General features: G+C 37.4%; 3 protein-coding genes across 4 annotated transcripts in view; all 3 read left to right on the top strand.

Annotated features, from left to right (window-relative positions):
* Positions 1-255: 255 nt before the first annotated feature.
* Positions 256-1707, top strand: LOC121430501. Its single transcript, XM_041627783.1, has 2 exons — positions 256-526; positions 964-1707. The coding sequence occupies exons 1-2, from the start codon at positions 412-414 to the stop codon at positions 1263-1265; spliced, it is 417 nt and encodes a 138-aa protein (XP_041483717.1). The 5' UTR covers positions 256-411; the 3' UTR covers positions 1266-1707.
* A 906-nt stretch (positions 1708-2613) lies between these two features.
* LOC121431335 lies at positions 2614-4525 on the top strand. The gene is made up of 2 exons (XM_041628872.1): positions 2614-2770; positions 3274-4525. Exon 2 carries the CDS (start codon positions 3704-3706, stop codon positions 4397-4399), a length of 696 nt encoding a protein of 231 aa, XP_041484806.1. The 5' UTR covers positions 2614-2770; positions 3274-3703; the 3' UTR covers positions 4400-4525.
* Positions 4526-17186: 12661 nt separating this feature from the next.
* Positions 17187-26756, top strand: part of LOC121431400 (von Willebrand factor A domain-containing protein 8-like) — a 63973-nt gene continuing 54403 nt past the window's right edge. For both annotated transcript variants that reach the window (XM_041628965.1, XM_041628963.1), the window contains exons 1-5: positions 17187-17278; positions 21783-21959; positions 22605-22685; positions 23246-23301; positions 26066-26140. In XM_041628965.1, coding sequence (XP_041484899.1) covers positions 21821-21959; positions 22605-22685; positions 23246-23301; positions 26066-26140 — 351 coding nt within the window. In that variant the 5' untranslated portion in view covers positions 17187-17278; positions 21783-21820. The remainder of the gene's footprint in view (positions 17279-21782; positions 21960-22604; positions 22686-23245; positions 23302-26065; positions 26141-26756) is intronic.

The following is a 26756-nucleotide window of genomic DNA, read 5'->3' on the forward strand; positions in this document are numbered from 1 at the left end:
CTTTGCTCGGTTGCAACTTTAAAGAGCATGTTTCCTCCTCACATTATAGCTGGCCCCTCATTGTCACTTCGTAACCACATCATCAAGTTTCAATCCTACATATAGTTCCAGTTTCATTCTTTAATTCCATAATTAACCAATGGTTAGTAAAATATAAAGGACAGATCTAACATTCACGTGACAATTAAAATGAAGTGTGAAGTAAATTTGTCAAATCTATTTTCGTTTTGTGATCACTTCCTCGAAATGCTGAATGCACGCACAAAAAACAGTATTGATCAGGACTTCCCCCAAGACGAATAGCTAATGTCATTCTTTTGAGGATATTAATTTGAATATCGGACGCAACATCTCCCGTCCTCTTCGAAAAACAACCCAAAACAGACGCAGAGGGTAAAACTCATCTTGGTCATGGCCGTGTTCAGTGGATTGATCGTTGGTGTATTGCTTCTGCCTCTTTCGGCTCCGGATAAAACAACGGATGGCTCTCTGTGCTCTAATAGAGGTGGTAATCGAACATCCAAATGTGAGGGGATTTTGATTATTTTACTTTAATCTTAAATAAAACTATGGTGAAAATCATCATGCCATTTTCTTTTTCAGTAAACTCCAATTGTCTATTGGAATCGATTTTCAGTTCCTTCGGTGCTGCATTATGTTAGGCATTGACTGGGAGATATTAATTCTCCTTACTTGGATTCAAGATTCAAAGATTCTGAGACTTTTATTTCATTTCCATATAAAACATTTTAAAATCCAAATCCAAATGATAGGGCCTACTGCTGACATAATCCAATACACGTAATACGTTATAGTAAATTAAACCAAAATCTATTAATAAAACGGGCTAGCTTGTAGAATCTGGTTACCCTTTATAATTACAGACAAATTTAAATTGCATACTTAGTTAAGAAAATAATTTTAAAAAACAGTGATAACCATTTTATCAACTTTTTTCTGCAGATATGACATATCTTGGTTGCTACGGGTCATTTTGTTTTGAATCGATGACAACATCAACTGTCAGTCATGTTAGTGATATTGACCAGTGTACCAACCGATGCAAGAATGGAGGCCATTCCTTCGCAGCTTTGGCAGAACAAACCAATTGTTCTTGTGGAAATTTCATCTGCGAACGAAAGAAGGTCTGTGATTCACATTGCGGTTTACCTTGTCTCAATGCGGACGATACTGGTAACAAAATTTGTGGCGGCAAAGGATTTCATCAAGTATACAAAGGTAATTGTTTCAACTTTGCTACCTAAATTTCATTTCGTAATTTTCATTCAACTTAAATATCATTTAGTTTTAACTCTTAAATGTCTTTGTACAGGGGACTGAACACGTACCGGGTCAGCATACAGATTGCTTTTTAATATACAATGTTTGTTATAGTAATGGCGAGGGAGGCGAAGAATGTAGATGTTTGCATCATGTTGATGATGTGAGAAGCAGAGAGAGTTTTTAATAATTTCAGATTTTTTTAAAGATGATATTGGTCATGAGAAAGCGGCAACCCCCTCCCCCCGCCCCATGAAATAATCCTTTAACAGTGTTTAAGAAACGAAGCAACGGAATAAAACGGTGAGCCTTATGATGAGCCTTGTGACATTCCTTGTAGGGCATATTTAAATTTGGATTTGATACGAAAATTAACCTCCATCTCAACATATTCTACGTTAAGGGACGCACCATTAGATATCCAGGACATGCAGGTGGGGCTAGAAGTTTTTCACAAAAAATGACTTGCTATATGAGCAACAAAAAAAAGATTCACTCACTATCAGAGTAAAAAAAATAAATGGTCCACTGGCAAATCATCTGAAAGGGGCAAAAAAACTTGTCTCAATGGAATAAGGAAAAATACATACGCAAAGAGGAAAGGAATTTTTTTTTGCATCAACTCAAACTTCCAGCCCCCCCCCCACGGGTATCTAATTGTGCGTCCCTATAACCCGAAACTCCAATCATTCACGACACAGACGTGACAAGGCGTGACAAACGTGTCCTTTTTATTTAATTTGGTATTCAAAAGTCAGATCGTACTTTTAGCACAATGAATATTCATATAACTGTTTCTTTCTGTTTTCGCGCTGAAATTATGCCTCCTTGATTTTTTTTTTCCATTTCAGACACCTCATCTTCGGACAAGCATGGCAAGTATAGGGCAGTGATTTATAATGATTAAATTTTGTATGGAAAAGTTTAGATATATATTGCTATCATAATTATTTGTATAATCATCGTAATTATTATCATTACCGTTATCATTATTATCATCATTGTTGTTATAATCAATGTTGGGATTAATGTCATTAGGAATATAAAAATAATACTTTAATCAGTATATTTGTCATCATTATCATTGAAAATCCCATGAGAAATTAATGCAAACACAATTTCCGTGGACTATACAATCATCAACATATCAAAATATTTGGGACCCCTATTTGCGTTTGTATATTTTCCTTCAACATAATTGGCAAGTAGATGTTTAAATATCTATAGAATAGATATAGTATAACCACCACTACTTAGTATTACTGATATTAAATCTTGATCAAATTCCCGAATTGAACTATACCCTTACTTATAAAGCCATCATTTCTATCATTTATTATTTCTTCTTCTCTAAGCATAGTCTTCTTTTTCTTTTTCTTTCTCTTCTAGGACCCATTCCTAAACTCGTATACTTGGTATCTGCAGCTGTCTGTTTCGCGATAGTTATTTCAACTTGTTTTATATGCTGCTTTTATGGTATAAATAGAAGGTACAGTATGCTGGTATGTCTGCTTTAAAATCAGTGCTAAAAGTGTGACGGGTGGAGATGGCTATGGTAAACATGATAAGTGATTGTCATTAGTAAAGACCTATCAAACAAAAAGATATTTTCCAGTCCTTAGGTTATCGATAGATTTGGGAAACGTGGCAAAGACAAAACGACAACACTAAAGGGGAAATACCTATTTCAAACAACAGTACTTTCATTGAGAATAATTTAAAGTTAAAATGAAGAAGTGACATCAATCAGAAACCGTCATTATTATTGGTCCTACATTGATTTCATATCAACGTACTACAGTACTGATTATCCTTCTGTGGCATAAATGTTGACACATTATAGGCCTATTTTATCATAAGTTCGTTAACATTTCATATTCAAAATGATATCGCAACATCATTCTTCATAGTATTAAGAAGTTTTGTAGGCCTATAGTATACGAGAATTAAAGTCAACAATTTCATTTTGGGTGATTCTCTTCGTTTAAACAGGAGACATAAGAGAAGACAAGAAAGTCGTCAAATCGAGAACGCCGCCGTACCAACCGACTGTTCATCTCGACGCGCTAGGCATGAAGGAAATGAAAACATCTATTCCGCTGTGAGACCCGGTCTTCATCGTCCCGTTGAATCCACCAACATAACCAATGGGTGTACTGCTTCTGGGTTAGATCTTTCGTCCGAGGACACATATGATCACACAGATTCGTCTGGGCGTATCCAGAGCAGTAGGAACCGCCACCAACGTGACCAAGGATGGCAGTCACTGCCTCGCAATCTTCTATCCGGCTCTAGAGGTTCACAACGAGATCCATCAGACACGCAGAAGGTTACAGAAGCGAGTGAAGGTTGGCAAAGAGGTAACAGGGGGTTTGGTTGCTCAACGAGTAAACACGGCGCGACTGGTAGCTGTCGAGAGGTAATGACTTTGGGACGACCCTGGAGTAATCAGAAAAGCACTCGTGCTAACTGCATGAGGGGAATCCAGAAATGGTCGCCGGAGGCTTCAACCGGTGTTGTAGATGGTGGAAGCCACATTGGCAGAGGTACACCGAGAAACGCGGCGTTGAAGGTAGAACTGGTAGAAGGTCAACGAAACGATGCGTCTCATCAGAGTAGTTTGGAATTGTCAGCCATTGCTTGTAAGAAAAGGGGAATGTTAGCACTTCCTTGTAACAGAGACACTTTCGAAAACACACAGTCTGGGAGAAACGGGAAATACGTTTCCCGAACTGACGACGGACGTCGACACGTAAACCCTAGAGTCGAGAAGCTAGGTGATAGTGACAAGGACATGCCTGGTAGCTATTACCATACACTAGAGTCCGAGCATGAAAAAGAGATACAGATGGACAAGGATCGAGGAGAACCGCCCTCCAGCTCGCAATACTTTGTCAAAGAGCCAACTGACTACTCTGAGGAACCATCGGAAGTCTTAACCATCGGTAGCAATGATCGCAAATACCTGGAAGACACTTCTGCCTGCTCAATGTATTCTGAGCCCCAGTATGATTATGCAGCACTTCCGGAACAAAGTAGCCTAAGATTCTTACTTCAAACAAGTGATTCTCAGCATAATAACCATGACAAAGAGGAGGTGAAACGTACGTTACCGTGACTCTATGACTGACTGCTTTGTGTAGAGTCCCTCTTAGATATCCAGTTTTATCTATTTCAGGTAAACCTATAAATTATCACATGCTATTTTATGATGTTTTTCGTAAAGGAACTTGATAAGAACGCTGATTTTTACCCCCCCCCCCCCGCGCCGCGCGCGCGTTTCCGTTTTACACCTTGGCGAAGGCATTTTCCGGAAAAGTAGCCAAAAAGCGACTAGTGAAGAGTCTACGTCTACGTTTGTTTACATTATCAGCTGGGCGCGCGATCCAAAGTCCGCACCTTGAGTTTTAAAGGAGAAATATATTGATTATGAATGTGGTCTTATTATATATCAATGGAAAGGTAATGATGTGGGGATCATCAGTGGGTCATTCAAAAATACCGAAAATAATACAAAAAGGTGAAAATCGCCGATTAAAAAACGCTAAAATGCCCCTCCGAAATATGCCTCGCATCGGTCTCTGAATTGACTGGAATTTGATGACGTCACTGTCTGTACGAGAGGCGTGATTGGCTCTCCCACGTGAAGCTCCACTTGCATGCAAAACCTGTTGCGTGGGTACGTTTTCTCCACACTGTCACTGAATACTTCTATCACGAAATGAAAGAAAATCCAGAATTTTATCTAGATTTGGATTTTCAAATTGTTGATTTTAAAGATGAAGAGAATGATGATGAAGTGAACAACACAGTGACGTAGTTGGAGGTAAATAATGGGGAACAATGCCGATTATTATGATGAAAATTCAACTTGCCTGACGATCACAAGTAAAGTCATGTACATGCCGATTCGCTACCAACTCATGCAGCTGCTGCTACAAGTGGTAGCTACACCGCGCGGGCCAAATTAAATCCATGAAAATGAATAACCACATCCAGAGAGAGTCTATCATAAGAAGGAAAATAATGATATAACTGTACTTACAAACAAGTGAATAATCCGAATTAACCTGAAAGCAAATCAACTCAACGAATAGCAACAGACGATATGCACCGACGATAAACTTCATGTGGCTGGGATAGATTGTCACTCGTTCTGTTAGATGTAATTTGTAACTCATTAATTTGACAAAGTTACGAAACTCGGGGAATTATTTATATATATAAAAATATAGTAACATCTCTTATTATTTTTTGTATTACGATAAAACCTCTTTTGAAGGAAAACGTTGAGATAAACTAAAATTACTTTTAAATCCCAACCCCCCAACATGCGTAGCTTGTATGTCATTGCAAACAAACCATCGCAAACATGCACGTATTCCTTCCTTGCTGATTGAGAGCTGTGCAAAACGTGCATAGATCTATTCTCTCAGTCTCAGCCAAGGCGAGCAAACAATACGGCATGTGTTGTTGTGATGGTTTGTTTACGATCACATAATGCTACGCATGATGGGATGATCTTTTACATCTAATTTTAATTTACCTCAACGTTTTCCTTCGTAATTCAAAAAATGATAAGAGATGTTACTATATTTTTATATAGAATAATAATTCCCCGAGTTTCGTAATTTTGTCAAATTAATGAGATAAAAGTTACATCTAACAGAACGAGTGACAATCTATCCAGCCTAGCCGGATGAAGTTTATCGGCAGTGCATATGCCATATCGTCTGGTACTATTCGTTGAGTTGATTTGCCTTCAGGTTCGGATTATTCACTTGTTTGTAAGTACAGTTATATAATTTTCCTTCTTATGATAGACTGGATGTGGTTATTCATGTTCAGCATGAATTCAATTTGGCCCGCGCGGTGTAGCTATAGCACTTCCAGCAGCATGAATTGGTAGCGAATAGGTATGTACATGACTTTACTTGTGATTGTGTTGCAAGTTGAATTTTCATCATCATCATCGGCGTAATTCCCCCAATTTACCTCCAACTACGTCACTGTGTTGTTTCACTTCATCATCATTCTCTTCATCTCAAAATCATCAATTTGAAAATCCAAATCTAGATAAAATTCTGGGTTTTCTTTCGATCATTTCGGGATCGAAGTATTCAGTGACAATGTGGAGAAAATGTACCCTTGCAACAGGTTTTGCATGCAAGTGGAGCTTCACGTGGGAGAGCCAATCACGCCTCTCGTACAGACAGTGACGTCATAAAAAAATCCCCAATTTCGCGGACGTAATTCTGCGTGTTTGAAGCATTCAGAGAGAGAACTTTAAACTATCAATTAACTGAGTTTCATCCGTCTCCATGATAAATGATGTACACCATCGTGTTCTCCTTATTTTCTCCTTTATTGTGATATATGATTCTCCAGTTTTACGATTTTCAATATATTTCTACTTTAAGCACCGAAGTTATCCGCAAAACATACCGTATACTTGCAAACTTGTCTATATATCTATCCCTCAAATTCTATCTCAATCTATCTATGTAACTGCAGTATCTATCTATATAATAATCTTCTCTGTCTCTCTCATTCTTTATCTAACATCTATCTATCTCAAATTCTCTATCTCTCTCTATCCATCCATCTGTCTTTCTCTATTTCTCTCTCTCTACCTACCTATGTAACTACAGTATCTATCTGTTAATTTGTCACTCTTCTCTCTCATTCTTGATCTATCTGACATCTATCTATCTCTCAAATTCTCTATCTATCTATCTCTCTATCCATCTATCTATCCACCTGTCTGTCTTTCTCTATTTCTCTCTATCTATTTATCTATTTTTTTAGCTGGAGTATCTATCTATCTGTTAATTTGTTAATAATCTTCTCTGTCTCTCTCATTCTTTAATTATCTATTTAATATCTCTATCTATCTATCCATCTGTCTGTCTTTCTCTTATTCTCTCTATTTATCTATTTTTTAACTTATTTATCTGTTAATTTGTTAATATTCTTTGTCTCTCCCTCTTTATCTATCTAACATCAATCTATCTCTCATCTATCTATCTCTATCTATCCATCTGTCTGTCTTTCTCTAGTCTCTCTATCTATATATTTATCTATCTATGTATCTATCTGTCTATCTTCTCTGTCTCTCTCATTCTGTATCTTTCTATCTATCTAACATCCCGGCTAACATCTATCTATCTGTCTCTCAAATTCTCTCTCTCTCTGCCGCTCTCTCTGTACATGAAGTGCCGAGGAACTCTGTGCTCTGATCAGTAACTGTGCAAATCGCATGCGGTGGTGGACTCGCCTGTGTCGCACGCTGCATGCAACCAGCGACGTGTGTAGACTCTTCACTAGTCGCTTTTTGGCTACTTTTCCGGAAAATGCCTTCGCCAGGGTGTAAAACGGAAACGCGCCCCCCGCGCCCCCCCCCCCCCCCCAAAAAAATATGCCTTTAGTTTATTTTGATGATCCTAGGTTGTGCGGGCTGGAGTTGAAATATGGATTAACATTTTTTTTAAGTATTTGAAAAGTTACTATCATTCGACAACAACCGTTTGGAATACAATACCGTGTTTATACAGAGTGAGTCGGCTCGGGGTTCGACACGCGAGCCGTGCTCAACACGGCAATGTGATGGCGTTTATTGTGTTTATACTGAAAAGGGGGCGAGTTCGACATGGCTTCGGATCCCACTGATTGCGTTTACACAGCATAAAATTGCCGTGTTGAGCAAGACTCGCATGTCGAACCCCCGAGCCGAGTCACTGTGTAAACAAGGTGAAACTTCATGTGAACTTCACTTTTCAGCGATTTATTACAAGGTCTGTCTAAAAGTCAAAGGCCTGGTCACACCGCCCGAGCGTTGTTTGAGCGGTAGGGAGAGGGGGTCGAATTTCGCTCACAACATTGGGGAGAAAAATCAAACACAAAAACCGAAAAGAAAATAAAAACAATCGAAATCGAAAATGGTGAACGGGAGCGAGCGGTGAAGATTTTTTTTTCTCTCCGCTCCACGACCGCTCCAACAACGCTCGGGCGGTGTGACCATGCCTTAACCATGTTAACCGCAACATCATATTGGAAGCTTGTTTTGATCAAAACAAACTCTCATCTGAAATTGCAAAGTAAGTAAAATAAGAATATCTATATACTATTTTATCCTCAGTTATGTTTAAGGACATACCAATTCACATAACAGTAATGATAATAATAACGATGATAGTAATAACGGCATATTTACCCAGGGTAGCCACTTCAGTTATTATTGTCAACATCATGTTGGAAGCTTGTTTTTTATCAAAACAAACACTCACCTGAAATCGCAAAGTAAGTATAGTAAGTAAATATGTATATACTACATGTATTTTAGCCACAGTCATAAGGGCATACCAATTCACATTGAAAGATGTTTAATGCTTTCAAAGGTTGTCAAGAGCCGCCTGCTAACCAAGAATGTAATTGGTAATAATAATAATGATATTAATAGTAATAATAATGGCATATTTACCCACTGTAGCCACTTCAGTTATTATTTTCAACATCATGTTGGAAGCTTGTTTTTGAACAAAAAAAATCTCTCATCTGAAATTGCAAAGTAAGTAAAATAAGAATATCTATATACTATTATATCCTCAGTCATGTTTAAGGACATACCAATTCACATAACAGTAATAATAATGATGATAATAATAACGGCATATTTACCCAGGGTAGCCACTTCAGTTGTTATTGTCAACATCATGTTGGAAGCTTGTTTTTTATCAAAACAAACACTCACCTGAAATCGCAAAGTAAGTATATATCCACAGTCATAAGGGCATACCAATTCACATTGAAAGATGTTTAATGCTTTGAAAGGTTGTCAAGAGCCGCTTGCTAACCAAGAATGTAATTAATAATAATAATATTAATAATAATGGCATATTTACCCACTGTAGCCACTTCAGTTATCATTTTCAACATCATCTTGGAAGCTTGTTTTTGAACCAAAAAATCTCTCATCTGAAATCGCAAAGTAAGTAAAATAAGAATATGTACACTGTTAAAAAAAACCCTGATTTTACAGAAAAATAAAAGAACATAAAAAAAAAGAAAAATAAAAGAAGATTTTGCAGAAAGCAATACCAGAATCATTCTTAAAATTCATGAAACAGGAATTTTTCTGCAATTTAACAGAACAGGTCTGTTAGAAAAAGGGGAAAAGAGTGTTTTATTTAAGGAAATTTGTAAGATTACACACCAAATACCAGTTTCCTGTAAGATTACGCAATCTGGTAAGATTACAGGTGTTCTCGAGACTCTGCTGCAGGAACTTCTTTTAGTTTAAGGATAAATTTTCTAACAGTGTATATACTATTTTATCCACAGTCGTGTTTAAGGGCATACATATTCACATAATCTAGGAATGTATAATTGATAATGATAGTAATAATAATAATAACAATCATAATAACGGCATATTTACCCAAGGTACCCACTTAAGTTATTATTTCAAAAGATTGACATTAACTCTGCCAACATTATGATTTCAAAGAGATATAACTCCATGAGACAGTTTCAGATTTGCGTTTTGTACTATAATTTCGAATCATCGGATACTTTTTTGTTATTTAGTTTTCAATTCATAGACATAAAATGAATGTTCCCAAACAATCTTAAGGAAAAGTGGGGGAAAGTGGACACGTCTATCATGTTGTATAATCATGTCGATAATGAAATTGAAACAAATTGTAGCACGAGAATGGTCCTGTTTATGCCAATGCATCACGATATGCGATGCATATTTATTGTCAAAGTTTCTATGTTTGCGGTAATAAAGAGAATACTTTCAAGATCGCTTACGATCGCATTCAAGAAGATCTTATCTTAATCATGGTAATTACTTTCATTTGTCAATTCGGCTGCGGTCGCACCAGCAAAGTCAATTTGTTTCAATTATTTTCTGGACTCCAGGGAAGAACAGTTTTGTTAAATTAACAAAGCTGAGTGGGTTTATCCAGCCATCTCACTATACTTTCGATTTTTATCATGTACATACATTTACCTTGTATTGTTTTTTTTAACATTGATATGGAAAATAAATACCAATACCAACTATGTAGACCGATAAAGCTGTTGAATAGTTTCCCAATACCATACGAATGATCGGTTTAGTGTTTATGTTGTTAGTGTGACTGAGCCTTTGGTCCATGCCCCCCCCCCCCCCTCCAAATATATGAGAGAAAACAAAAGAAAGCGAAAGAGGGGGAAAGAGTGAAATATCACATCATTATCTATATGTTATATCCCAATATTTTTCTTTGGTTGCTCGGTCGCTCTCATCTTTTCAGAACATTGCTTCATCCGCCGTATCTCGCCCCTCAAGTTTCCCCCTCATTGCGCCATTCGACAAAATCCCGGGACAAAATAGAAGAATATGGAAAGAATTAGCTTGGTCATGTAACTCGAAATACTGTTTTCTTATTTAATCAATAACAATGTCAGTTTTAGGTCGTCCTTCCCCGTAATCCTTTTCTCCAACCATGCCAACTCTGCATGGTTTCGAATATATTAGACTCATCATTTCCGGCGTCTTATAAGTGGATTTCTAAGTTTACTTTTCACCAACCTATTTGAACTGTTTCGATTTCGACTTAATTTCACATGTTATTGCATTTAATCTATAAAAACCCAGAGTAAAATCGAAAGAAAAAAACCATTCAAGAATGTTCAATTTAAACATGTTAAAGGAAAAGAATTGTCATAGCTAGGCTTTAATTCTTTCTTTTATACAGCCCTAGTCGTCATAATTTTTCAAAGGCTTTCACTTGTAAATACTTTATCCAACAAAAAGTTTGTTGTAAAGATATCAGAAGAAAAATGACCAAAAAATATTGTGAAGATTTGAGAAATATCCAATAAAGATTAAGAAAGCTAAGTGTTTTATTATTGTTATTATTTGTGTTGTTACCGAACAGCTGCCACATATGTAATATAACACTCATGCATAAATTCACATTTTTAATGGTTCGTAATGACTCTTCTAATTTTTTAAGGGGGGAGCTTTCCCTTTAATGAAAAGAACGCCCATGACTGATTGTAATGTCTTGTGAGCCCCCCCCCCCCCCCCGTATCGACTCCACTAAGTATTCCACATTTTGGTATATAAACGAGAGGGCGAAGCGACCATCAAACATTATGCAAGTATAAAATTGACCGGCAGAGATTATTTAGAAAAAGGATGTTTTGCTGAAACAGTTATGTGATTTCTTGTATATATAGTTTTAGATATTGGGAATAAAATGAACAAAATTCTTAACAGAATACTCAAGCTCGGCTTGACTTTCAGTAACAGTTACAAGAGTTTAACCTATACGAACACTATGATGTAAAATCTTCCTGAATTCCTAATTTCGGGGACATTTAGGTCATTTTGTTTGATAAAGATTTCTCATTTTTGTTTGTCTGTATGTATGGGCCTTTTGTCTTTTTTTCTCGCAAGCTTAACAAATGCCCTTCTCCTATATATAGCTGCAAGTAAAAACACGATGCCCTCACACTATGTCCACAGTGTGGCCGCACACACCCGGGGGGGCACTTACATTGGCGAGTGGTTTCCATGCGCGACCAAAAAAACACGTAAAAAGGATGTCTTTTTCACGATAGGGCACGTTACGTACGTAACGTGATAAGGGTGTCAAAAACACAAAAATAATGAAAAAGGGGTATCTATTTCGCAAGGAAAGTTACGCGTTTAGGGTCAAATTTTCGGGGATGATAAAACAAATTAAAATGTTTTATAAAGGATGTCCTTTTTGCCCCAACACTACGTGTTTAGAGTCCAATTTGCGCGAGGTGTGGAAGGGGGGGTCGTATAATGATGTGTATTGGTAAAACCGACGAGCGATCGAGGACCCGTGATATATGCCTACTATTGTTTGGGGTTCATATTAGGGAATGTTTGCCAAGGGTATCGTTTTGTTTCCAATACCTGTTAAGGGAAGGGTTTCACACGCCAATACTTGTTAAGGGGTGCATTTTCAGAGTATGGAAATTACGTGTTTAGGGTGCTTTTCGAGACCCCATGGTCGCGCATGGTATCCACTCGTCAATGGAAGTGCCCCCCCCCCGGCCGGTTCCACTCATCAGTATGAATCACATCGTCATGTAGCAGTTCTGGATCTACGGAAGGGGGGGGGGGCTGACGAGTCAAAAAATAACTCATTTTGGAGCCAACCCCAAATCACCTTCATTTTGTAATGAACCCTTTTCCTTCTTTAATTTCTCTTCACAGAAATGACCTTCGTAGTGAAGCCCATTTTTCCCCTTTTTTTTAATTCTCAAATTCCTCGGTAGAAAAAAAACCCTGTAGCCTTCAATGTGTGAGTATGCATATAATTGTGTGTGTCAAAGAGATATGTATGTATAATACATCTCTACGGTGTGATGGAATGAAATGCCGTAAAAATGCCCCCCCCCCCCTAAAAAAGTGATCGAGCCCCGACATTGGCTCCCATGTAACGTAATAATGATTAATATTGACTGATTTACAGAAAGAAAATCAACATATTACTATTGCATGTTATTAATGTTATCATTGCATGATAGTAAGAGGTGCCTAGCCCGTAAGACGCAAGTCATGAATATTCATAATGTTAGTAGAACTGTGGTGGAAAAAATAATTTCACGCCCCGGCCACCACCCCTCGCCCTTTTTTACCCACCTCGTGCAGCTGATTCCACCTACCTCACACCATCTTATCCCCAGATTTCTTTGAATTCATATATTTTCAACACTTTTTTCTCATCAAAGAATTTTTGTTATTTTGTTTTCGGTTTTTGTGTTTGATTTTTTTTCCCCAATGTTGTGAGCGAAATTCGACCCCCTCTCCCTACCGCTCAAACAACGCTCGGGCGGTGTGACCAGGCCTTTGACTTATAGACAATGATAATAACAGCATATTTACCCAGGGTTAAGTTATTATTTCAAAAGATTGACATTAACTCTGCCAACATTATGATTTCAAAGAGATATAACTCCATGAGACAGTTTCAGATTTGCGTTTTGTACTATAATTTCGAATCATCGGATACTTTTTTGTTATTTAGTTTTCAATTCATAGACATAAAATGAATAAGAACAAAAAATGTTCCCAAACAATCTTAAGGAAAAGTGGGGGAAAGTGGACACGTCTATCATGTTGTATTATCATGTCGATAATGAAATTGAAACAAATTGTAGCACGAGAATGGTCCTGTTTATGCCAATGCATCACGATATGCGATGCATATTTATTGTCAAAGTTTCTATGTTTGCGGTAATAAAGAGAATACTTTCAAGATCGCTTACGATCGCATTCAAGAAGATCTTATCTTAATCATGGTAATTACTTTCATTTGTCAATTCGGCTGCGGTCGCACCAGCAAAGTCAATTTGTTTCAATTATTTTCTGGACTCCAGGGAAGAACAGTTTTGTTAAATTAACAAAGCTGAGTGGGTTTATCCAGCCATCTCACTATACTTTCGATTTTTATCATGTACATACATTTACCTTGTATTGTTTTTTTTAACATTGATATGGAAAATAAATACCAATACCAACTATGTAGACCGATAAAGCTGTTGAATAGTTTCCCAATACCATACGAATGATCGGTTTAGTGTTTATGTTGTTAGTGTGACTGAGCCTTTGGTCCATGCCCCCCCCCCTCCAAATATATGAGAGAAAACAAAAGAAAGCGAAAGAGGGGGAAAGAGTGAAATATCACATCATTATCTATATGTTATATCCCAATATTTTTCTTTGGTTGCTCGGTCGCTCTCATCTTTTCAGAACATTGCTTCATCTGCCGTATCTCGCCCCTCAAGTTTCCCCCTCATTGCTCCATTCGACAAAATCCCGGGACAAAATAGAAGAATATGGAAAGAATTAGCTTGGTCATGTAACTCGAAATACTGTTTTCTTATTTAATCAATAACAATGTCAGTTTTAGGTCGTCCTTCCCCGTAATCCTTTTCTCCAACCATGCCAACTCTGCATGGTTTCGAATATATTGGACTCATCATTTCCGGCGTCTTATAAGTGGATTTCTAAGTTTACTTTTCACCAACCTATTTGAACTGTTTCGATTTCGACTTAATTTCACATGTTATTGCATTTAATCTATGAAAAACCCAGAGTAAAATCGAGAGAAAAAAATCCCATTCAAGAATGTTCAATTTAAAGGAAAAGAATTGTCATATAGCTAGACTTTAATTCTTTCTTGTATACAGCCCTAGTCGTCATAATTTATCAAAAGCTTTCACTTGTAAATACTTTATCCAACAAAAAGTTTGTTGTAAAGATATCAGAAGAAAAATGACCAAAAAATATTGTGAAGATTTGAGAAATATCCAATAAAGATTAAGAAAGCTAAGTGTTTTATTATTGTTATTATTTGTGTTGTTACCGAACAGCTGCCACATATGTAATATAACACTCATGCATAAATTTCACATTTTTAATGGTTCGTAATGACTCTTCTAATTTTTTAAGGGGGGAGCTTTCCCTTTAATGAAAAGAACGCCCATGACTGATTGTAATGTCTTGTGAGCCCCCCCCCCCCCCCCGTATCGACTCCACTATGTATTCCACATTTTGGTATATAAACGAGAGGGCGAAGCGACCATCAAACATTATGCAAGTATAAAATTGACCGGCAGAGATTATTTAGAAAAAGGTTGTTTTGCTGAAACAGTTATGTGATTTCTTGTATATATAGTTTTAGATATTGGGAATAAAATGAACAAAATTCTTAACAGAATACTCAAGCTCGGCTTGACTTTCAGTAACAGTTACAAGAGTTTAACCTATACGAACACTATGATGTAAAATCTTCCTGAATTCCTAATTTCGGGGACATTTAGGTCATTTTGTTTGATAAAGATTTCTCATTTTTGTTTGTCTGTATGTATGGGCCTTTTGTCTTTTTTTCTCGCAAGCTTAACAAATGCCCTTCTCCTATATATAGCTGCAAGTAAAAACACGATGCCCTCACACTATGTCCACAGTGTGGCCGCACACACCCGGGGGGGCACTTACATTGGCGAGTGGTTTCCATGCGCGACCAAAAAAACACGTAAAAAGGATGTCTTTTTCACGATAGGGCACGTTACGTACGTAACGTGATAAGGGTGTCAAAAACACAAAAATAATGAAAAAGGGGTATCTATTTCGCAAGGAAAGTTACGCGTTTAGGGTCAAATTTGCGGGGATGATAAAACAAAATTAAAATGTTTTATAAAGGATGTCCTTTTTGCCCCAACACTACGTGTTTAGAGTCCGATTTGCGCGAGGTGTGGAAGGGGGGGGTCGTACTAAACCAAATGATGTGTATTGGTAAAACCGACGAGCGATCGAGGACCCGTGATATATGCCTACTATTGTTTGGGGTTCATATTAGGGAATGTTTGCCAAGGGTATCGTTTTGTTTCCAATACCTGTTAAGGGAAGGGTTTCACACGCCAATACTTGTTAAGGGGTGCATTTTCAGAGTATGGAAATTACGTGTTTAGGGTGCTTTTCGAGACCCCATGGTCGCGCATGGTATCCACTCGTCAATGGAAGTGCCCCCCCCCCCCCCGGCCGGTTCCACTCATCAGTATGAATCACATCGTCATGTAGCAGTTCTGGATCTACGGAAGGGGGGGGGGGCTGACGAGTCAAAAAATAACTCATTTTGGAGCCAACCCCAAATCACCTTCATTTTGTAATGAACCCTTTTCCTTCTTTAATTTCTCTTCACAGAAATGACCTTCGTAGTGAAGCCCATTTTTCCCCTTTTTTTTAATTCTCAAATTCCTCGGTAGAAAAAAAAACCCTGTAGCCTTCAATGTGTGAGTATGCATATAATTGTGTTTGTCAAAGAGATAATGTATAATACATCTCTACGGTGTGATGGAATGAAATGCCGTAAAAATGCCCCCCCCCCCCTTAAAAAAGTGATCGAGCCCCGACACTGTACTGGCTCCCATGTAACGTAATAATGATTAATATTGACTGATTTATTGCATGTGAATGTTATCATTGCGTGCCTAGCCCGTATATGAATTAAAAGAAATCTGGGGATACGATGGTGTGAGGTAGGTGGATGTATGAAGGGGGGGGGGATCACGTGCACGAGGTGCATGGGTAATGGAGGGCGAGGGGTGGCCGGGCGCGAAATTATTTTTTCCACCACAGTTCTGTACCAACATTATGAATTCTTATATTTTCAACACTTTTTCTCATCAAGGATTTCATTGAAATGATAAAATCAGGGTAAATAGTTACATCAGATGCCCCCCCCCCCCACACACACACACCCTCGCATTTTTAAACCAAATTCTTGGATTTCACATAAAGGATTCTTATAAACTCAAGATAAATACATCATAATTTATAAATCTTCATTTTTTTTTTTTTTTTTTTTTCATATTGTTTTATTCTGATTCCATGAACAAAAATATATAACATTTCAAATTAACATTTCAAAACACATAATATTTTACATTTCATATTTGGACATTTTTCACTAACTTAATACCAGCATAAATCATATATAACTTAAAGGAGAAACAATGAAATCAGTTATAAAAATGTTTGAAACACCACTCCTCCCCCCCCCCCCCCCCCGCCCCAATCAAAGTCTTCCCTTGCACATTTGTGGAGGGCTATTTATACATGGAATACAAAGAAAGAACAAAACAAAGTAGACCCAAATCCAAAACAAACCAATTAACAAATAGATATACTGACACTAGGATCCCCTTAAAAAAAATACATATAATATGCCTAACACTTTTCCTTTCATGTATCAAATATTCAACAATGATTTGATATCAACAGGAAGATACATAAAACACACCCTCACACGCACACCCTCACCCCACCTACTCACACACACACATACACACACAATCATCATGTTCGCATGCGCTGCTCTACCGTAGATGGCGGAAGACTCAAAGTAGAATTGTGTGTGAGGCTCCAGTCTGTGCTGGGCGTGTTACTTCTTTCGATTTTCGTGTAAGTTGTTTAAATTTTACTTTTGAATAGCTGTAGATGAATGAATTAGTTAGTATTAAGTACTGCTATCTTATTGTGATTCAAACTGACATAAATAATAGCATATTTACCAAGAGAATTAGAAAAAAAAAGTTGGGGGACTAGGGGCGATGGGAACCGGTTCGGTTTAGCTCAGTTTAGCGGACTGGTGCACTCGTTGCACGCCGGGCCTTTGGCGGGGCCTCGCCTTGAATGTCCAGCTGGCTCTCGATGCTGTCTGGGCTCGGCTGTGACTCGACTTTTGTCTTTGTGCGGAGCCGTGACTTGGATCTCTTGTTCACTGCAAACACCTGACCCTGCATGCGCTGAATCAAGTATGGTTGGAGCCACCCCAATATCGACTACCTAATTTTCTAAGCATCGCATCTGCAAAAATATTTATCAGTTAACTAAGTTTTACCTATCTCATTTGTACAGAAAATTGAGCGTTTCAGATTCCCTTGTTTGAATCAACGACTCCGATTGTATTCGCATAGGCCTACATGTATATATCGGCGAACACCGAATGTGACGATTTTTTATTTGCTCATTTGCAACCTTTCTTTTGAAACCGACTACCCACGATACACTAAATCTATGGCCGATTCTTGTCCCGGTGGCGAAATATTTTGACTGTTCCAAATCATTTCTATAACTATGAAGTCAACATGTGTAATGATCATTTCCACTGAGCTCTGGAACATAATTTGATTATTGACGACGGATGTTTGTTCTAAAGCAGTTTCCTATTAGATTTCTTGGTATAAGTTTTTCGGCGGGGTTCGGGCCTGGTCAATACAATTTGATGAATCCTACTATGTTTTTTACATATTCCTTTTTTTTCTTGTAAAATCGATCTTTACTGTTCCTATGGACACTGCGCCTACTCTCCCGCTCCTATCGTATGTAATGTGCAATAATTTTAATGCGCGCAAGGTGGTTAATTTCAAATGAGGTGGTCGATATGTCAGGGCTCCACACTATTTTTTCTACTGATCCAACCTATTCATGCTGGACCAGTAGATACCCAGTGAAGGAATGAAGGACAAAAAGAAAGCAAGACAGAAACGAAGAAAGAAAGAAAGAAGGAAGGAAGGAAGGAAAGAAAGAAAGAAAGAAAGAAAGAAAGGAAGGAAGGAAAAAAAAGAAGGAAAGGAATAAAAAAGGAACAAAATAAAGAAAAAAAAGAAAAAAGAAATGAAGGAGAGAAATGAAGCAAGCAATACAGAAAGAAAGAACAAATTCAGAAAGTAGTAAAGGAAAGAAAGAAGAAGCAATTAAAAAAAGAAAGGATAAAAGGAGAGATGGAAAGAAGGACAAAAGAAAGAAAGAGAGGAAGGAAGGATTGGAAAAGGGAATTAAGGAAGAAATAAAGGAAAGGAAAATGATAGAAGAAAAGAAATAAAGGAAGGGAAGGAAAGAAGCAAGGAATAAAAAAAAGAAAAGGTAAAAGAATAGATGAAAGGAAGAAAAAAAAGAAAGACTGAGAGACAAAGAAAGGAAGGAATGAAAGAATAAAGGAGAGAAAGGAAGCAAGCAGTCAAAAAAAGAAAGGAAAGGTAAAAGGATAGATTTAACAAAGGGAAAAAGGAAAGAACAAGACAGAAGAAGGGAAGGAATGTAAGAAAGAGAGAAAGGGCTGAAAGAAGGAAGAAATAAAAAAAAGAAAGGGTGAATAAATGATGGATGGAAGGAAGAAAGTAACACGGAATGAAGGGAAAAAAAGGGGAAAAAGAAGGAAGGAAAGAAAGGAAGAATAGAAGAGATGAATATAGGATGGATGGACTCAAGAAGTAAAGAAAGAAAAATATCAAAAAAAAAAGAAAGAGAAAAAATAAATAGAGGAAAATATTTTTGAAAAGGATAGAAAGAATGTATTAAAGAAAAAAAAGGGAAATTAAAAGAGAAAGACAGTAACAAAAAATTAAAGAAGAGAGGGAAGAAACAAAGAAAGATTGAAAAGAAAGAAGGAAAGAAAGATAGGAAGAAAGCTAAAGCTTTCATCATAAATAATTTATCAGTTTCTTTTTGGCTCAATTAAAGGGCCCAGCAACTGACAAATCATGGGAAAATTGAAACAATACAAAATTTGCAAAAGGCCAATTGACTTGCATAATATAATCCGTCCGTCATGAGCGCCCATCGGACTAATGCGATAAAAGTTCAGACAGCACGAATTTCACCGAACTCGTGATCGTTATTTACTTCGGATCATCGCAGTTCCAGTTTCCAACAATCCCAATTCCTAGACTCGTAGCAGGTCTCTTGATTGCTAACCCAAAATAAATCACCACTGTGAAGGTACATGTTTCAAAGTGAAAACAAGCAGTTTACTTCTGGTTGGTTAGTCTACGAACTATTGCTCTCTTACAGACCTCCCAGACATGTTGGTGTCTATTACATAATAACCTCAGGCATGCAGCCGAGTGAAAGACTTGAATCCCTTCTCTGTTCCGAGATAAGCCTTGATTTCCCCATGATTTGTCAAAAGGTCGCTTTAAAATAGCTACGAAAGAAAGTCAGAAACCAAGTGTATCAACACACACATAAATGCATATGTGGGGCTAATATGTATTCGGGTCAATCCACATCAAATCAACCAATTTTCAGACAATTTGTCACCCGACCCTCTTCGATTTTCTTTAAACTCGCACCAAATGTTGCCCCAAGTGTCTGACGGAAAAATCTGAAATATTTTGCCCCAAGGTCAAATGGTTGCTAAGATACGGCCTCCCATAGCAACCAATGCGCACTCAAAGAAATTATTTTAAATAAAATTGCCTATTTTTGATTGACTACTGCAGCAAAATTTGATTGATTACAGTCTTCATTTTAAGTAAATTGGAAGAACTTTTTGGTCTAAACATGCAGAGTATACTGTAGCGCGGACCTGTCAACCGGATTTCGCACACGAGGTCACCGAAAATGGCGTTAAGCATCCGTGTCAATGATTTCAGAAGCATATTCAAATCGTGCATGTACATTGTACTTAGCAACACATTTCAATACTTGGAAATAATTTCAAGGTCAAATGATATGGTTTTGAGTTCAGCCCCTAAACATTCCGGTAGCAAAATTTCTCAAGTAACACTTGAAAATATGGGGAAATGTCTATCAAAACACAGAAATTGGTCCCCCTCCTCGATGGGACGGGAGGTGATCCGTGACCTTGAACTTGGCATCTTTTGAAAAAAATCCAACTTTGAGGGCGCCCTAGAGGAAAACCACACACACTCTTGGGTCAATTTTTTGTAATTCTGTTGAGTATATGAAAGTCCATAAATGTGCATAATATTTGGTTCTAAGCTAATTTAGTTTTGGATTTATGAGCCTCCAAACATGCTTCTGAAATCATTGACACGGATGCTTAACGCCATTTTCGGTGACCTCGTGTGCGAAATCCGGTTGACAGGTCTGCGCTACAGTATACTCTGCATGTTTAGACCAAAAAGTTCTTCCAATTTACTTAAAATGAAGACTGTAATCAATCAAACTTTGCTGCAGTAGTCAATCAAAAATAGGCAATTTTATTTAAAATAATTTCTTTGAGTGCGCATTGGTTGCTATGGGAGGCCGTATCTTAGCAACCATTTGACCTTGGGGCAAAATATTTCAGATTTTTCCGTCAGACACTTGGGGCAACATTTGGTGCGAGTTTAAAGAAAATCGAAGAGGGTCGGGTGACAAGCATTGGTTGATTTGACATGGATTGACCCATTCAGACAATATCACCCGAAACCCAATCTCTTTGAACCAAAACAGAAGTGAAAATTTCTCCTTATACTGCTTACAAATGACAGAGTTACCGGTAGTCCAATTTTTAGGAAATATGGACATTATAAGAGCCTTTCATGAGTATGAACCGTGAATTTTGACAGTTCTGTGAGAGATTTCTGCCAGAGTTAAGCCAAGCTTCGTTCTGCAGCCAGTAGAGAATTTACCTTGTGGGTTGTGTGGCTGGCTACATGTACACTGTATCCTACTCTAGAAACATGTGCGATTCATTCTGTGTGTATTCTGTGTGTGAATGACAGAATTTAACGGGGGGAAATGGTTTGCAGTGAATTTCACCATTTCTGGAAAAGCTATTGGCCCAACAATGGTTTTTATTACTGGTCATGTCGGACCCTAAATCTTGCTATTTTTGGAAAAATTACTGGCCCGACAATGATATTTTGTACTGGTCATGTCGCACCAGTAAGTCTTCCTATTTCTGAAAATCTACTGGCCTGACAGCGATTATTACGGGTCTGGGACCGTTGGACAGGCGCTAGTGTTGAGTCATCTAGGGGTCAAGAGCTCACATTGCATCCATTTTATTGATTTAGAAATCAAGCGAGACTTGTATAACCACCTTGTAGTTCTCATTTTTAATTGAACAGTAACAAGACTGTCATTATCACTGAACCCCCTCCCCCCATGCCCTTCTTCAAATTCCAGAGTACTTTGGATTGGTATGAAAATGAATTTGACATTTCACTTTCAGGTAAATTTCATGAGAGTAACAGAGTGCAGTAACTCCCAATGTTTCGGGTGGCAAGGATGTCGTCGGAGCTCCAGTCTGTGCGAAGGCTTCGACAGCTGCACAGCCTTCTGCAGGGACACCAACAGCAAGGGGCCCTAGTCATACCTAATCTCCGCTGTAGAGCTGTCTACTCCACGGGTGAGAAATGAATGAATAAACTAGAAAATCCAGGGAATAAATCCCCCCAACTCATATGAACACTTGTTAGAGCAACAAGACATTTGTATAATGGTATGACTTCATAGCAATAACACGTTTCAGAAACTTCTTACACATACTAAAATAATCAAACCACATGAACCCTTTAATGTGCTTTTTTTTCATTTGCTTCAAAATAGATACATGTATTTACTGCTGTTTAACACAAAGAATTGAAATAACCAGTACACATGTTTACTTTTTCTTTACCTCTTTCAGATGGGGAGTCTATCCACCTTTTTCACATGGTAAAAACATTGTACTTTGAATGATGATTCCAGTGAAAAATAAGGCAAACGACAAATTTTTAGCACGTGCGAAACCAACCTAGAATCACGAACGCTAATCACAATCTTAAATTCTACTCCGGATGTGAATTCCAGTTAAGATTCATTCAAATTACGGTACAAATTTCCGTGAGAAAGGTCCGTTGATTCTTAAGACAAATTGCAATCATTACAATGATGATTCAAGATTCACGTGTGAAATGTCATCACTTTAAATTTGCTTCATAATAGGTGGCAGTGATCATTTAGAACAAAAAATAAGCCATTACCTAGTTCATTTTTTCTCTCTCTGTTTCAGATGGAAAATCTGTATCACTAGGAGGGGTGACTAAAACAATCAAGGAGCCAGCAAGAAAAGAATTAGTACCCATCAAATACTGTAAGTATTTCAGGGTTTTCCCCAGACACTTAATTTTGTAGTCTGAGTTTGAGTTGGAGTCCTCCTGTGGCATTGATATTACAGCATATCAAAGTTTTGGTGAAACCCTCAAGAGTGCATGTCACCACTCAAATTCATAGGATGTTTTTGCCCTTTTAAGCAGTTGTGTTGTGAAGCATACAAAAAACTAGTCTGTTTTACATGATCACTTTTGCGATTTTACATGACAATTTATTTTGATCAGTTCCAGATGCCTGACCGGTAGGCGTTAAAGAGGCTTTCACAATTGCTTGTCCGATCGTTTGCGATCATTTCTTCACAATATTTGTTACACACAGTCGCTACGATTGTACGCAGTCGCATCAAGAACTGTGAAACGGGCTTTAGCTGTCAATGGAACCCAGAAAGAAAGATTTCTGACTTGACTTCATAATAGCCCTAATGTATCTGAAAAAAAATTAATTTGGTATTTAGAGATAATTTTGCATGAAAACTTGACTTGGTGTTGATCTGCATTGATAGATTAAACATTCAAATCTTCATTTCTTTTTGTTTTTCAGTGCCAGAAAATGTACCTCAGTCCGTCCTTAGGCATTTACGGTGGATCATGCAAAAGGTAAAATATCCACAAACATTCTCTTTAGACTTTAAAGCCAAGCTAACTTAGGTGGTTGCAACAGACATTGAAGTCATGAGTAATGCTTTCAAATCAAGGTCAACATTTCCTCCATATCATCTGGAGTTCAATTTGAAATTGTAATTTGATCTAGATCTTGTACATTCAATCTTTCTGATATTGTTTAATGTGAGAGGGGAAAAAAGGTCACACCGAAGATCGCCAACACAGATTAGTATATGTGGGACAGTGTAATACTATTGCTTTGAAAATACATGGCTTGAATACTGAACTTATTTTGCTCCTTTCCCAGCAATTGTACGTTTTCTACAAGGTTCATCTGGCACATTTTTTTATAAATCAGGGAATAATTTTTCTCTTATCACATGGAATTTTGCTCCACATGATTTTGTGATGATCGCTACAGTAAATTTCATTTCATCAGTTTTGACATAAAACTGTTCGGAGCATAGTTGAAAGCTTTTCTTTTAATAATAATCACAATTGCTAATCAAATTTGGGAAGTAGAATTATTCCCTATACATGCAAACACTAGCTGTGGTCATTTTTATGGGCTTTGTTCAACTACATGAATACTCATTTTGAGATTTTGCCACAACTGGCATTCATGTTTCATAATACACCATGAAAATAGCCTACCAGTATGGTTATCCATACCTGTTTTATTTACAGACTTAATCTCTGGTGAATTGTGATGAACAGTTTGATTTCACGAGGGAACCCACCCTGACATTTTATCTTTTTTATCAGTATTCATATTGTGTAATATTGTTAGTCCAGGTATGGATCCTCATTCTTGTCATAGTCTTTTACATGATGGATGCATAAGAAATGTGTGGATGTAAAAATATTGCATGAAGTTAGGACTGGGGTAAGTTGAGCCAGCCAACATGGGGCAAGTTGAGCCATGGTAATTCATATGGTAATGTATAATAAAAAAACGAACAATCTTTAAAAAGCCATTGATATGCAGGCAGAAAGGAGCAAAACCTTGTGACAGTTCTTTTGCTTTTAGAGGATGTTAGTATTTAAAGAGAATTAGCAAGTGAAAAGACTTAAAATAAAAATTGGCATACTGGTTCTTCCCGCATACATTTTGTACATAGTTTTTGTGGCTCAAATTACCCCCAGAAGGAGGCACAACTTACCCCACATATGGGGCAAGTTGAGCCATTTGACATCGTTTTTTTCAAAGGTCACAATGAATATTTGTGTGGGGGTAGAAAGTTATATATAGGTGAAAAATATTTCCCAAGAATCAAATTTAAAGGCAAGGTACTTATTTCTGCATTATTATTATTCATATCAATTCTAACATGCAAAATGCAAAAAGTGTCACAACTTACCCCGCCTTCCCCTACTGATATAAAGGCAAAAAGGATCTGCAAATTATCAAACTTTAATGCAGCTTCAAATTTGGAGTTGTACTAAACATCCCACAGACTATATCTCATGAATTATTTTGACATTTATGTTTATTTTGTTCAAAGGGAAAATCCACCCTCATATTTATTTTATTTTGATAGTGGCACAACATTTGTTCCTGCAACAATTACTTAGGGCTTTATTTCGTCTAACATGTCACGTCGGGGATAGGTTTTATGGAGTAAGATGTAGTGTTTAATCCAGTCGAAGTTAGTCTTTAGATTATCGCGTGGAAAATGTCACCATAGCAAATTTTAGGGAACCATTTTGACAGAATGAGGATACCGAGATCTAAGGTGCTTATCTTTATAGTTTGCATAACTGCACCAAATTAAAAGTCTATATTCACTTTAAATAGACAAATAATTAAAGTAAAATGATATAGAAATTGTATGGGGACTAACCAGTAGGACTGTGAAATGAAATCATGCATCATTCAAATTTCTGAAGTTGTTATCAAACAGTGTAAGAAATTCATGTGAATAACTATCTGCCAGCTACAGATCTTGTGATTCCCCTTCCCATCCCTTTAAAAAAAAAACCTCAACTTTCTATCAGAAATTGATGTATTTCTACCCTAACCTTGGAATCTTTGCTTAATTGAAGAAGGTAATGAATATCAAATTAAAGGTCAAGTCCACCTTAGAAAAATGTTGATTGGAATCAATAGAGAAAAATCAGACAAGCACATTGCTGAAAACTTCATCAAAAATCAGATGTAAAATAAGAAAGCTATGACATTTCAAAGTTTTGCTTATTTTCAACAAAATAGTTATATGAACGAGCCAGTTACATCCAAATGAGAGTCGATGATGTCACTCGCTCACTATTTCTTTTGTTTTTTACTGTTTGAATTATACAATATTTCAATTTTTACGAATTTGACGATTAGGACCTCCTTGCCTGAAGCACAAAATGTTAAAATAATGGAATTCCATGTGTTTAGGGAGGAATGAAACTTCATTTCACATGACAATGACAAGAAAATAACAATATTTCATATAATAAAATACAAAAGAAATAGTGATGTCATCAGCTCCTCATTTGCATACCGACCAAGATGTGCATATAACTGTTTTGTGAAATGAAGCGAAATTTTAAAATGCCATAACTTTCTTATTTTACATCCAATTTTGATGAAATTTTCAGTGTTGTGCTTGTTGAATTTTTCTCTTTTTATTCAAATCAAGATTTTGTTGGGGTGGACTTGTCCTTTAAGTATGTTGTGTCTGTGTATTCCTTGTCTTTAATTTTCCTTTTACATCCATACACATCTCCAAATGTTTCATTTTTTTGTGCTGAAATGTCCTTGTTTCAGGATTCCCTTGGTCAAGATGTGTTTCTAATAGGAGCACCGGGCCCATTAAGGAGAGCTATCGCCATGCAGTATCTGGTAAGCCCATCGCCTCCTATTTCAGTATCTTTAGACCAAGCCACCGATTGGCTCCCACCGTGAGGTGTTTGGCAGTACACCCGAAGAAGACTAAGAAGAAAGCCACCGACTGTTCTAAATGTCACAGTTCTTTATTGGAACAAAAATGGAGGATGTAAAAAGGCCACAGCATATCTCCAAGGCCATTAGGCCAATTCAAAGGGCATCTGTAGCAAGGGAACGGATCCAGGATATTCGGGGGGTTGGGGCTTTTTTTACAAAAAAAAATTAACAACCCCACCCCCCCAAAAAAAAAAAAAAGATGTCTTCAATCTCAATTAATGGTGATTCTATGTCCAGAAAAATGTGACAAGCCAAAAAAAGCGTCCTCACGTCAAGTTCCCCTAACAAATATTTGTCATGGTTATCAAGGAAGAGGGGGGCATGGGCCTGGATGTGCCCCCATCTGGATCCGCCACTGTCCATGGCCATGTCCTTCAATGGTCTTGCACTAATGTCACCCCTCAATAAAAAAAATGTCAAGGCACTGACTAATCCTAAAGGCCAATGAGAGATTATTGGCACCAGTGAAAAGGGCGTCCTTCTATGGCCTTGGATCAATATGAGCCATGCAAAA

This window comes from Lytechinus variegatus, chromosome 17 (genome assembly GCF_018143015.1).
Source record: "Lytechinus variegatus isolate NC3 chromosome 17, Lvar_3.0, whole genome shotgun sequence".
In the NCBI taxonomy this organism is placed as follows: domain Eukaryota; kingdom Metazoa; phylum Echinodermata; class Echinoidea; order Temnopleuroida; family Toxopneustidae; genus Lytechinus; species Lytechinus variegatus.